This window comes from Bidens hawaiensis, unplaced genomic scaffold, assembly GCF_021521415.1.
Source record: "Bidens hawaiensis isolate Kalapana, Puna unplaced genomic scaffold, B.hawaiensis_p1.1 tig00028074_1, whole genome shotgun sequence".
Lineage (NCBI taxonomy): Eukaryota > Viridiplantae > Streptophyta > Magnoliopsida > Asterales > Asteraceae > Bidens > Bidens hawaiensis.
In genome coordinates, this window is record NW_027494569.1 from 152912 (window position 1) to 167299 (window position 14388).

The window sequence follows — 14388 nt, forward strand, 5'->3', positions numbered from 1 at the left end:
TATAATTATTAGATGATGAAACGGAGAAGACACTAGAACTTAGGTTATATTAATAAATGGACAAGTTGTTAATTGTTCTTGTATTTTCTTGTATTTCTTGTTACAAACTTGTGTACTTAATATTTAAATTAATTAATGATAATACTGTCACTTAATAGTGTCACATGTGTTTTGGGCAATCTGTACGTCACACTCGGGCGTATTCCGCTTTAGTCGGGGTGTTACAATGTTTGACACCAGACAAGACACGTGGCATAATTTTATTGGATAGCGAAAACTCACGGCACAAACCCAAATGTCACGGCTTCGTGAGCTTTGAGTATGACTTTTTGGGCTAAATATGGAATCTCTCTCCTAATATGGATCATTTTGAGATTTTTTCAAAATATATTGTTGTATAACCCTCGTTGTTAACAACCTGATACACTTGAGAATGTTGACTAATTAAAAACCATAAAACCATATTTTCTTCCCCTTAAGACTTTTAGATTGGTTATGTTGTCTTGTTAAATCTTTACTGGACAAAACTTAATAACATTTCCCGTTTTTTTAATATATGTCATTTAAGTGGTCGTGTTTTCTATGAAGGTTTCTCAAGCCTAAAAGTTGTATAACTTTTTTTGGTTTTTAACGAGTCTTAAGATTTTTATAATGAAATATCTAGTAGACATGTTTAAACTGATCTATGACTAATTTACCGTGATTTGCTTAGTTGCTTTTCACATATTCTAGTGATATTCATTTTCTTGAAAGCATTTCAACTTTACAAAGTGTAAGAAAGATTTTAGACCATCAAATTAAGAAAGTTAACGAAAGAAATAAAATGATAGTGTCACATCACAATATTTCAAGTGTGAAAAGGCCTAGAGAGGCAAAATTGGTATAACATAGCATTGTTGACTTATATTAAGTTTTCCATTTTTTTTGTTAAACATCCATGCTCTTTTTATGTGACGTTATCTTTTCTAGAAAATTATACCATAAAATCAAACATTTTATTCTCTTTAGTTCGAGTATCCTATAGCTATACTTGAAAAAAATAATCAATTTGAATTTGAAAAAAAAAACGCAGATGCAAATGTGTTATGCGTATAACGACGTGATTACTACATGCCTAATTACGAAACTAAGTTGCGTAATTATTTTGATAAGTTAATGTGTGTAATTGTGGTAGAGACACTATTACCCCTTGCAGTTGGCCCAAGGACACTGATTACTTTCTACGCTTTATACAATAACTAACCCTACATAAACGAGATACACTCCAAACTCATTTAATCTCTTTTTTATTTAAAAGGTTTCTTCGTTATTTTTTGTTATTCAGAAAACAATAGAATAGGTTGGTAAGTGTTACGACCTCTTGGGAGAGACACGGGCACACAGTTGTCACCAAGCTAATAGCGTTAAAAAAGTGGGTTTCAAAAATGATCCATGACCCTGTCACACTGGACAACTGAATACATACAACACATAGTAAACAGATACTATAAAATCACATGAAAGGTTAAGAAAAAATAAAAAGAAAAACTGTTCTTGGTTGCTTAAATGGATGAAAAATTCGGTAGAGTGGGACTTTTCCCACAATACCCAGAAACAAAATAAGACAATAAACAAGAATTCAAAGAAACAAAATGCTAACTTATCAACTATATACACTTGTGACTTCCTACTTCCACTAGAATTGTTAATTAGCTTATGTGCTGTCTTCAAGAAGTCACTGCAATAAGAAAAAGGAAACAAAAAAAACTATATTTAGGCTGTTCTTTAACATGCATGAAATATGCAAACATGTACATTAATTGCATACTACCTGACGGGTTCATCTTCGGTTTGTACAATTCTTTTGATGTTATGCTAAACCCCGAAAAATCATGAGTCCATTAGAAGACTAGTCTTGTTTGGTTCATCGAGACATGGACCACCTTCCTCAGATGAGCTTTCAACCGAGCCGTTATGAAGGACCACTGAACCATCATCATCATCATTATCATCATCATCATCATCATCATCATCACCAGACGAACTCTCAAATAGTTGTTGTTCGGTCAAGATTGGTTGACCAAACAACATGAACACCGGTTTCTTCTTAGCACCATTTTTACCTCCATCTGTTTGTTTACTTGTTTTCTTAATTGTTGGAGTCAAAGGTTCATGACTCTTGATCCCAGATAGTATTTTGTTGATTTGGGAATCATTAGTGTTATTATTATGCCTGGCTCCCTGAATGCTTGTGGGAATGTAGTTGTTTGTGAACTCCGGAGGTTGCGGGAACCTAGCCTTCTTCCTTACAGGGGAAATATGGATTGCAGACATGTTTGACACAACTTCAACCGACCACGGGTTCACTCGCATCACATTTTGTACCAAATCCGGTTCGTCCCACGATACCTTCACAATCCAATCAAACAAAGTTAACATTGTACTATCAAACAAAAACATTCTCAATATGTTTTAAGGTACAAGGAAAGAATGAAAAACATACCTGAAGTGACCTCCATGGAGAACTAGGCCAATGGACATTATCAATGGCATTAGCCAAAGCAACGGTCCCCACGATCCAACTTATCCGGGACGAATCCTGCGTCTCAAAAGCCATCCTAAACCGCATCCTAGGTGACCACTCAGTCCTCATTGCACCAATGACACTTTCAGCTTTCACGCAAAACTGAGGAGCGTTTGATCGCGGGTGGTAAAACACCTCAAACGCCTCACCTTTCGCTGCTAGGTTCACAGCTTCCAAAACAGATTCACATGTGAACCTCCCTCCAGGGTTCATAAACAACTTGTTACGGTTCCCATTATTAACCCCCCTATTCGCCCTACGAATCCCGACACATAGATCACCATTTTCGGCTCTGAGAAACACGATTGAATCACCCGCCACAAGCTTTTTCTTGTTCACAAACGGGCTCCAACCCGTGGTCAACAAATGGCGTCGTGGCGTCCCTCTATAAATATGCCTAAACTTCCAAACCTGTCCATGAACATCCTTGGCAGTAATATTTTGAACCGGTGGGTCTGCCGTGTAATCCAGCCTCGGGAATATGGTGTCAGCACAGTATCGAGGAACTGAAAAACCACCTCCATTGTTAGCATCCGATTGAGTCAATGTTTTTGCAAAAGAAGTTGGGTTTTTGTCCTTGTTTTGATCAACTCCAGCGTCGTTAGAATCAAAACCATTGTCGTTTTTCAGCGGGATTAGTCCCATTTTAGCATAAACCTCATCTGTGTCGGGGTCCGCCAAAAAGGTTACTGCAGATACCCGACACAGAATGTAAGGTGGGATTTTTGGGAAATCCTTAAAATCAACATTCCCCGAGGCAGCATGCTCGGCATGACCTTGGGGAAAGTAAAAAACCTTGGAGTTTAACGTCGGCATTTGAACCATCGCACCAGCACACGCACGCCACAAGCATTTCGAAACTTCATTATTCGAGGGACTCGTCACATTCACCATCGCAAATTCAAAACTTCTAATTCACCAAACAGCACTGTAAAAACATAAAAGTTAAAAGTTATGTATAAATTATAATCAACAATGAAGTATATTATTATTATTATTATATATTATATATTTACAATGGGTTGTAACTTGTAAGTTAAATCCAACAAAATTATCAGTATCCTAATTATTAGCGACAGGACACAACAGAAAGCAACAAAATCCTATGTTTGAAGACAACATAAACTCGAGAATTCCTAAATAAAACCGACTTATGATTATGTTTCTAATCTGTATCAGCAAGTTTGAGGCGATTTAAGGTTTAAATATTTAATTCTCATCGTTAATATTACAGTTTCATGAGAATCAAACAAAAAGAACATACCTAGAAGAACAAGAACAGTAAAATCTGATCAACAAGAATTGAATCTGGTTGCGGACCGGAGGGTGGATGGAATACAACAGACAAATATGTATTATTGTTATTATTATTATGGCATATATATAGAGAGAAAGTAGAGACGTCAGACTACCAGACTTCCGAGTATCTCGTTTGTAATCTTTTATTTAAATTTGAACTTTCAGATATATCCAACAAATATCTAATATTAATATTACAACTTTAGTTGTTTTAAACTTTGTCGATAATTCTTAAGAGTTAGAAGTCTATTTTATAGAACAAACAAAAAATTAAACTAAAGTTATAACAAACAACAATCTTATAACATACGCTGATTACAAACAGAAACCAATGGCACTTTTGCTTTGTTTTTTGGTTGTTTGGATTAAATAATAATATATTTAAAAATAGTGTAAATACCATTGAGGTTACCAGAATGTAATAATACATTTGGTTGTTGAGATTTGATAATAATTGTTATCTTTGATCTTCATAAACTTTTTTTTGAATAATCGGTTTAATTACTTTTTTACATATCATTTTTTAGTTTAATAATATTAATAGATAATCTACATGGAGGAAATACTAATTACGAAACTATAATTCTTTTGAAAGAATTTGAACTGTCTGTTGACTCTTTAGTCTTTATCATGTTTTAAGATATGATTAATCATAAAGCGTTTGAATTGTTAACAAAATTAAATGAATAACTAAGTTGAACACAACAAGACACAATAAGAACTTCATGATAAATTATATGGGAAAATTCCCCGATCTTACTTTATAAAAATATTTCATTTTTGTACACCAAATTTTAAGATTTCAAATATCCCCTTCAAATACATAGTCAAAAACGCGTTAGCCTCTTGTTTATATGTTTGTTTTTATTTTTTCTTAACTTTTAATATATAAAGTTTTATATTATTTCGAATACATCCTTGAGACATGCTTATTTTTATTTATGAGCCGACATAAACTTTACTTAAAGCCGAGACGTGTAAAATTGAAATCGAAATGTACAATAAAATTGCCCTGACACGTTTTAAATAAAATTTATATCATCGTGTAGATAAAAAAAAATATATTTCAATGGTATATTCAAAATACTACAAGACTTTATATATTAAAAGTTATAAAGAAAAAACCAAATATAAGTAAATTAGTTATAATAATATAATATTAAAAATAACAAACACGTATTGAATTATTTGAAGGTCTAACACGTATTTGACTATTTGTTCGAAAGTTTAACATGCATTTGACTATGTGTTTTACACACACACATTGTCAAAAATGTATTAGACTTTCAAAAGCATAATAAAAAATGTGTTTGAAGGGCATATTTTTAGAATCCTAAAATTTAAGAGAACAAAATAAAATATCTTTTCAAAATAATAACATTTTAGAAATTTTCCCTAAATTATGTGTAGTTAGGATTGCATGACGGGGAGTCGTGGGATGGTGAGTGGCGAGGGAGAGTGTGGATTCGTGAATGTGGGAGGGAGAATATATATTTAATTAAAGATTATATCTTGGATTTTTATAACATGTGTGATAGGTTATATATTTAATTATTTATATATCATTTTACTACTAATAAATTTAGTAGGCATTGTTGTGGTCCAGTGATATGGTGTATCTTCTATAAAGATAAGGGAGTGAGTTTTATGCTAAAAGGTTTTCGACATTATAGTGGAAGGGTATTGAGTATTCTATGTGACTAAGGTATTTGTAAAGGTTTTATGGGTTTAGGTGGAAAATTTGATGTTAAAAGGATAGACATTAGAGTGGAAGGGTATTGAGTATTCTATGTGACTCAGATTTGATTATTGCTTTTAGCATTAAGTTTCAGCGGTACTAACATGGTGATGAGAGACTAGACGATCAGATGGCGTTCATTAGTTGATCGTTTAACTGAACGAGTTTTATTTCATCGCATTGTCGTGTCTTTGGGCGTGTATTCACGGAATCACGGGCGTTGGCCTTATATGAGAGGTTTTCATGGAGTGAAATGGAGTGTATCCCAATGTAACGAATTTAGCCAATAGCCCATTTGAATGATTCGTTGGCCGTTAACAAACTAATTGTGTAACTATTTATATGTGTGATTAGGGCTTTCAAAAATCTCGCGGCTCGCTCGATTCGAATAAAACTAACTAAAAAATATGATTTGAAACAACCTGAGCTGAGTTGGCTCATTCTTGTAACCGAGCCAAAATCAACCAAGTTCGACTCGGGTCATGGTTCGGCTCGTTGGCTCGATCTTAGTCTCGTTTGAAGCTAAAAGAATTTGAAGCTAAAATATAAGAAAATGATAAGATACTATTTAGCAACGAATTTAGCTACAACGAATGCTATGAAGCAGGGATTCTATCTGAACTGAAAGTATTAAAATGCCATCACCAATAACTCTTATTTCTTCTTCCAAATTCTATTTTCAATCACCATCACCACCGTTGCCTGTTGATATTCATTCCCACACATTTATAAACCACACCCATAAACATAATAAACCCCCCTTAAACAAAACCTTTAAAAATCACCGTTTTTCGGCAAATTATCAGACACCCACAGATGATAATAATAATAATAATAATAATAATAATAATAATAATAATAATAATAATAATAATAATAATAATAATAATAATAATCATCTTCCGTCTTGTTCCGATAACTCTACCACCAGTTACGATTTCAACGGTGCAGAGCTTGGTAATTTGCTTAGCTCTTGTACTTCGGTTAAGGAAGTTAGAAGGTTGCATGTTGCCGTTGCTAAAGGTTTAGGAGAGTCAAGGGTGTATCTTGATAACAATTTGATTAGTGTGTATGCAAGAATTGGCCGTTTGACTGATGCACGCAAGGTGTTTGATAAAATGCTTGAGAGAAATGTTGTTTCTTGGACGGCTATGCTTGATGGGTATTTGAAACACGGGTGTGAAGATGAGGGATTTAGGTTGTTTAAAGATTTTATTGAGACCGGGATTCGGCCAAATTCGAAAACTTTGGTGTGTCTTTTGAATATGTGTAGCGTGAGAGCCGATTTTGAACTTGGGCAACAGCTTCATGGTTGTGTGTTGAAAGGGTGTTTTGGAAATTTGATCGTAGAAAGCGCGCTCGTTTATTTTTATGCACAATGCGCTCGTCTGGAGGAGGCATTTCGTGTGTTTGATAGGATGCGGGAGTATGATGTTGTTTGCTGGACGACGATAATAACGGCTTGTTCTCAACATGGTAGGACCAAGGACGATTTCGTTTTGTTTTCAAGAATGTTGTCTTCTGGATTTACTCCTAACGAGTTCACGGTTTGCAGTGTTTTAAAAGCGTGTGGGGAAGAAAAAGCATTAAAATTTGGTCGACAGTTACACGGAACTGTAGTTAAAAAACTCGTTAGAAATGATGTTTTTCTTGGAACATCATTGGTGGACATGTATGCGAAATGTGGTGTGACGGAAGATTCTAGAATCGTGTTTGATGGAATGAGAAGACGAAACATGGTGACGTGGACTTGTATTATAGCTGGGTACGCACGCAACGGTCAGGGCGAAGAAGCCATTAATCTTTTTCGAGTAATGAAGAGGCGCAAAATATTTGTTAACAAGTTAACAATGGTGAGTATGATCAGCGCATGCGGGAGTATCAAAGCGTTACAAACGGGTAAAGAGTTACATGCGCAGATACTCAAGAATAACATTGAAGACAATATTTACATCGCGAGCACACTCGTATGGTTATACTGTAAATGTGGATATTACTCGTATGCAAATAGTGTGCTACAAAGAATGACTTTTAGAGACGTTGTTTCATGGACGGCTATGATATCTGGTTGTGCGCGTTTAGGGCACGAGTCGGAAGCGCTCGAGTTTTTAAAAGAAATGGTGGGTGAAGGAGTGATTCCAAACCCGTTCACTTTTTCATCGGCTTTGAAAGCGTGCGCGAGGTTGGAGAATATTTGGCAAGGGAAATTGTTACATTCGTCGATTAGTAAATCCCCCTCGTTGTCGAATGTGTTCGTGGGTAGTGCTTTGATTAATATGTATTCAAAATGCGGGTATGTTGATGAGGCGGTTGAGGTCTTTGATAATATGGCGGAAAAGAATTTGGTTTCTTGGAAGGCGATGATTGTCGGGTATGCGAAGAACGGGTTGTGTAGGGAGGCTATGAAGCTTATGTATCAAATGGAAGCTGAAGGTATTGAGGTGGATGATTATATACTTGCAACTGTTCTTACTGCTTGCGGTGATTTTGATGGACATTCGGCTAGGTATTCTTTGATGTCAGGCGATCGATGATGTCTTTGCTTGTGTTAAATGTGTTGTACCATGTGTCATCAAGGGTAAAGTTTGTACATAGGGTGAGATCCTATTCCACCCCAATTCATTTTTTGTTGATTTATTAATTAAGTCTTTGATTATGGTCTTATGAGTTTAATGTTGAGATGGTGTGTATGTGTTGGTCACTAGTGACTATCATCTGGTAAGGCTCTTGTTAACCCCTACCAGTGGTTGTGGCATTTATATGGCATAGATTTGAGTAGACCAACTATTTGGGTCGTGCTTATGTTGGCATACATGTCGATGCATATAATTTTGTCACGAAATTGTTCCGTCGTCTTTACTTTAACATAGTCATCAATAGTATGGTATCATCAGTGATAAGTTTTTGATCAGTTCTATGAGTTTTACAAACCGGTTACACACACTTTGGAGGGATTAAAAACATAATAAAAACTGATTGCAAGCCTTATGTTGAAGAATATGGATTATGGAATGATCAAAATGCGTTGAGGTTTTGGATTTGAATGACGAGCGGCTGACCGAGAGGGGAGAAGGTGTCGTTCGAGTGGGGTGACCTGCTAAAAGTCGATAGATAAATCGGTGATGGTGTAAAACTTTCATGGATGAAAGTGAAAACAGATATGAGCTGTAATAGTAACATGCTCCGAATAATTTCCAACTTTGTAATGCTGGCAGCTTATATTATTTAACATGATGCACGTTTGTTAAAGTCAATATACTACTTGCCTTCCACCATTTAAAGATTTCAAGCATCACACCACATGGGCACAAATGAACTATAAACAGATCATTTCAATTTAAGTATAACAGACAAGACAGTTGACATATGATAAGTGTTTTTTTTTCGAAACTATCACAACACTTGCATTAAAATAATGATTTGTTGTTTGGATTATTACAACACTTGCATTAAAATATCCATCAAGTTTCATGCTATGATTCTGCTTAAAACTCTCATCATAGCAGTTTGCAGAAAACAAGTTTGACTTTTACCAAAAAGTCAACCTGAAAACACATGAAGCTGCTATCTCCTTTCCAGTTATAGTTATTTACACAAAGCAATATTTCCATTACACTTAAAATAAACTAGTTACAAAGTCAACCAGAAACCACATGAAGCTGTTATTTACTTTCCAAATAACTTTCTATGTAAGTATATAACATACATGGGGTAATCACACACAAAAACACGGGACATTGTGAATGCCTGAATATCATACAAGGTAATAATAATAATAACAAACAAATTTTCAAAAAACCGTGTAAAAAAACAATGCAAACAAATGTAACACCAATTTACCTCTTCCACTACTTCTGATTGTTGCTTGTACTCTTTTTCTTCATAAAGTTTCCAAACTTTTTCAACAACGGTTTCTTCTTCTTCACTTGCGTGTCCTCCTTTGATGGTGATGTCGCACCATTTATCTGATCATACCCATCGCCAGCTTCTGTTTTCACATCCACGTCATCATCGTTAAAAGACTCATCATGGACCGTTGCATCTTTTTCTGATGACAAATCTTTTTCTTCTATTTTACAACTCTCCCACGTCTTTAATTCCGAATCTTTATGTTCTCCATTCGCCATTGTATCCATTTTGAATTCAAGTTCTTGAGTTTTGTTTTCAACCAATGGTGTTTCGTTTTCGTTGTGTTCAGAGAATTCCACCACTTTTGGTAGCATATCATAATCTTTCTCAGAGTCTGTCACATCATCCTTTTCATTAACCGCTGTCACTTTAGCATCTTTCTCTTCAAGTAGTTTATTCAGCTCCTCAATCCGTTTTAACGAGTCAACCTCTCGCGTTCTAAGCTCTGACAATTCTTGATCAAGAGACTGCAACTCGTTTTCTTTATCCATTAAACTTTCTTTCAAACTCACACTTTCGGCTTTCGCGTCACCAACAACTTGTGTAAGATACTTAACTTCAGATTCTGATTCCTTCAAAAGATTCTTGAGTTGACCTCGTTCTTCGTTAGAAGCATTAGCTTCTTCTTCGGTCTCTTTAAGCAAGTTGGTTAACTTGTTAATCTCATTCTGCAAACACTCGTTTTCTTGTTTGGAGTTCTTCACAGAACCGATTAATTCGGTTTCCTTTTCTTTCCATTCGGATTCTGTATGTTTATGGCTTTCTTTTGATTGTTCAATCGTGTTCATAAGCATGTCGATTTCATGTTTTGCATCATCAAGCATGTTTTGATACTTCTCGTTTGTCGTTTGCAACGCGTGCTTCAAATCTTCAATTTGGGCTTCATAGTTTTCGTTTTCCGACCGATTCAATAATAACTGTTCTTTAGCTTCTCGTGCTTCCGATGAAACTTCATGTAAAGCCGATGCTAAACTCTCCAACGCTTTCTTGCTTTTTTCGTCTTCATCTTTGGAAGCTTCTAGTTCGCTTATAAGTTTGTTCTTTTCTTCTAGAAGGTTCTGGACACTGCTAGCTGCTAACTTCTCATTGTTCAAAGCTTGTGTTCTTTCTTCCTTCATGGTTTCAAGCTCGTTTTTCAACATTTCAGCCTTTTTCTCTGTTTCAGAGGCTTCTAATTTCAGTTTCTGAAGCGTGCGTTCGGATTCTTCTAGATCGGTTCTTTGTCTCACATTTGACATTTCTAATAAACCGAGTTTCTCTTTTAAAGAAACAAGCTCGGCTTCTGCGTTTCTTAACAAACCGTGGCTAGTTTCCAAATCTTTGACCGTTGACTCGAGTGATGAAGATGTCGATCTTTCTAATCTTTTAGCTTCTTCTACTTGAAGATCTAATTCTTCAACCTTTTTCTTCCATTCTTCCATTACACTTCTTGCATATGATTCAGACGTTTTAGCAGCTTCTAATTCAACATTTAGCTCTTCAAACGAAGCTTCAATGTGAACTAACTTCTCTTTATAAACTTTTGCCTTTTTGAGTTCAAGGTTTAAAGTTTCCATCTCTGATTTTAATTCTTTTTCCTCTGATTTCAAATGCTCAACTTCTGATTTCAACTCAGACACCAATTTATTACTTTCTTCACCCTCGGATTTCAATGTTTCTATCTCAGTTTTCAAATCCATCACCAATTTTTCACTCTGATTCGCATCTGATTTCAATCTTTCAATCTCCAGATTCAATTCAGAAACCATCTTGTTTGTTTTATTGGCTTCTGATTCAAATTTGGAGTTCAATAATCCCTTCAATCGTGTGATCTTGTTCGTTAACATTTCTACTTTATCCATTTGTATTTCAGCAATCTTTGTTGCTTCATCTGCATGTGTAAGAGCTTGATCTTTTGCATCACAAGTCCTGGTCAACTCTTTTTTGACCTTTTCAAGCTCGTGAGAGGTAGCAACGAGAGCTGCCACGTCAGCAGCGTGCTGGTTTTTAACAGACTCAAGTTCTTTTTCCCATTGTTCATCCTTTTTTTGAGCCGATTCGATTCCCGCTTGTTCCATTTCAACTGCACGAAACTTTTCGATTTCGATGTTTTCTTGTGCGTTTTTTTGAGCCACGAGTGCCTCTCGAAGCTTTTCATTGGCTTCTTCTGATAATTTCTGTGCTTCTTTAAGGTCATCAATGGCTTTTGCTTTCTCTTTTTCAACACGAAATAACTTTTCTTGAGCTAGTTTAAGATCATCTTGAAGAGCGGTTATTTGTGCCTGTAATTCTGACCCCTTTTGCACCCCCTTTGGACTTGCTGCTGGTTTCTGCAACCAAAATCATATTAGCCATTTATTATATCCTATTAGGCCTATAAACGAACTGAGCGTTCAGTACTTTAGTGAACCGTACAGCAGGAAGTTCGTTTATGTTCATTTTTTAATACACAAACGAACATTAACAAAACTTTTGTTCATTTAATTAAATGAACAAGTATGAACACATGTTTCGTACGTCCGTTTATGTTCGCTCATATATATTCGTTTATGTTTGTTAGTTTATGTTCGTTTAATCTATTTAACAATATAAATTAAAAAAAAAATAATTAAACATATTGGTAACCACCACTAACCCTAGCTGCATCTTCACTCTTATATGTTCCACGAACTGTTTGTATAAAATGTTATCGAACTGACATAAACGAACACGAACAAACATGAACAAGAAAATCTGTCCGTCTAATTTTCATGTTCCGCTTCGGTTAAAATCAAATAATGTCAGGTTAGTTTACAAGCCTATAACTGTTACTATTTTCAGAGTTCCAACAGGTTAGAAAAATCGTAGATCCGTCACTGATTAGATAATTTGCATTTTATGGTATAACAATGTGCATATTTAGTCAATCTGTGTCAGCATATTATTGACAAATCAGCTAAACGTAACCAATAACCTGCCATGCGTTACAAAATTTGCTGCTAAAAAATGGTTACAAAATTTTAAGTTTGAAAAAAGTGCAAAGTTTAGATTTTGTTACAAAGCATCTAGCTTTCATTTTAAGACCTCGAAGAGTTTTAATCTAGACCGTTAAATGTTATCATCATCAAGTAAATTTGATTTATATTTGTTTTCAAAATGCTGCTAATATAATACGAGAATGTTAAAATGGAGCCACTTACGTCAGCAAGGGTGCTGATCCTTGGCGAGCGGCCAGGTTTTGAAACAGCAGGTCGTGGTGATCGCTCCACCGAAGCTCTCGTGCTTTGTAACGGAGACGGAGAATCGGTCTCCGGTTTAGTTACTCCACGGGCGAGTCGACTCACTCTCGGTGTCGCCGGTGATGTTTTGCTGATCGGAGTTTTAGTAGCCGGAGGTGTATCAGATCTATCCAATTTCAACATTATTATTATTATTATTAGTCACATTCAAACAAATAATTATAATAACATGATTAAGCATTAAAATGTTACAATTGAGTAGATCTGATTATAGATAAGTAAGTAAACAAGTATAGATTTAGTTAGTTAATAATAATAATAATAATAATTAACATTAATGATGATAATAATTTGAGATGAAAATTACTTGGATTTGGTGGACATGATGAAGGGATGTTGTTAAGTCGTGAAATGTAGAAATTAAGAGAGAATGACACTGGATATGATTATGATGATGAGTAAGGATGCTTAATTATTATTATTATTTCAATTTCATTATGGTGGGTGTGCTGCTATTTTCTTCATCAAGTTGTACGTTGTGTTAAGATGGTTGTATTATTATATATCAAACATCCTCCCTGTCTGTCTTGTCATCAGATTTCTTTATCTTTTGTGTTTTGCCAGACCAGACCTGTCTATCACCTTCTTTCCATATCCCGGCTACTTTTTTTTATTTTATTATATATTTTTAAGTGTTGTCAACCATATTTTAAAGTTTAAAGATGTTTCAATTTGTAGATCTAGCCACTTTTGGGTTATATGTTATGGATTTGTCTTTAATTTAGGTATTATATTAATTGATTGTGAAGAAACTTAGCGATACAAGACATGAGTTGGTGTATAGTTTGGATTTCTGTCAAATTACTTATTTCAACGTTATTAAAGACGTTGATGATGATGCGTGAATATTGTTCTGATACTTGAAATAAGGTGTGTGTTGCATGTCTTTTAGTCACTTTGATGAGTGTCATGGACTCATGTTGATACACATTTACTAACGTATAACTGTAGTATTATTTTCGTGATTTTTTTTCTTCATAAAATTGTATTGTATTGACTTATGATGTCTAAAAAGAAACAACATTAACTTTAAGAAGTAATAACTTTTTGTCGGATTAGTTCACAAAATAATTTATCACAAAATTTGGATACCTATTGCACACTCAAATTTCACCATTAAAGTGGTTTCGATTTTAATTTTGATTTTTAACATAGGGTTGCTTATACACTATATAGTATTAGAGATTTAAGCTCTTAAAGATAATTTTGCATTTAGCTTGATATATAAGATAAGATAAATTGAAATTTTGCAGATAATTTTGAATTTAACTAGAAAATTAGCACCCATTTAGTAAATATTTCACAATGCTTAAGTCCATTTTTCAATCTTAAAATGTCTACATATTTACCTTTGGTTAAAAGAAAAATAATTTCTAGACCATTAAACTGGATACATCCATCAATATATGTAATCGAAAAGCATATAATACAACACCTCAAGCAATTTTTATGTGGTATACTTGTATACGGTATACAAACCATCTTGGTTTACGCAAAAAGTTGTTTTTTTTTTTGAACAGCGAATTTCAGTAAAAAGCTAGCAAGGCGCTAGAAACCGAACAACGAAACAAACTTACATATTAAAATTACATCAATCAGTCCAAGCCAAATTTTTAAACGAA

The 14388-nt window shown here is 34.7% G+C and overlaps 2 protein-coding genes and 1 pseudogene across 2 annotated transcripts; 1 reads left to right on the forward strand and 2 right to left on the reverse strand.

The window, feature by feature from the left end:
- Positions 1–1789: 1789 nt before the first annotated feature.
- LOC143576348 (auxin response factor 16-like) lies at positions 1790–3997 on the reverse strand. Its single transcript, XM_077060454.1, has 3 exons — positions 3828–3997; positions 2483–3491; positions 1790–2388 (listed from the first exon to the last, which is right to left on the reverse strand). Exons 2-3 carry the CDS (start codon positions 3455–3457, stop codon positions 1870–1872), a joined length of 1494 nt encoding a protein of 497 aa, XP_076916569.1. The 5' UTR covers positions 3458–3491; positions 3828–3997; the 3' UTR covers positions 1790–1869.
- A 2238-nt stretch (positions 3998–6235) lies between these two features.
- LOC143576336 (pentatricopeptide repeat-containing protein At4g18520, chloroplastic pseudogene) lies at positions 6236–8287 on the forward strand (annotated as a pseudogene).
- Positions 8288–9410: 1123 nt separating this feature from the next.
- LOC143576330 (WEB family protein At3g02930, chloroplastic-like) lies at positions 9411–13141 on the reverse strand. Its single transcript, XM_077060441.1, has 3 exons — positions 13074–13141; positions 12668–12872; positions 9411–11818 (listed from the first exon to the last, which is right to left on the reverse strand). Exons 1-3 carry the CDS (start codon positions 13088–13090, stop codon positions 9449–9451), a joined length of 2592 nt encoding a protein of 863 aa, XP_076916556.1. The 5' UTR covers positions 13091–13141; the 3' UTR covers positions 9411–9448.
- Positions 13142–14388: the final 1247 nt, after the last annotated feature.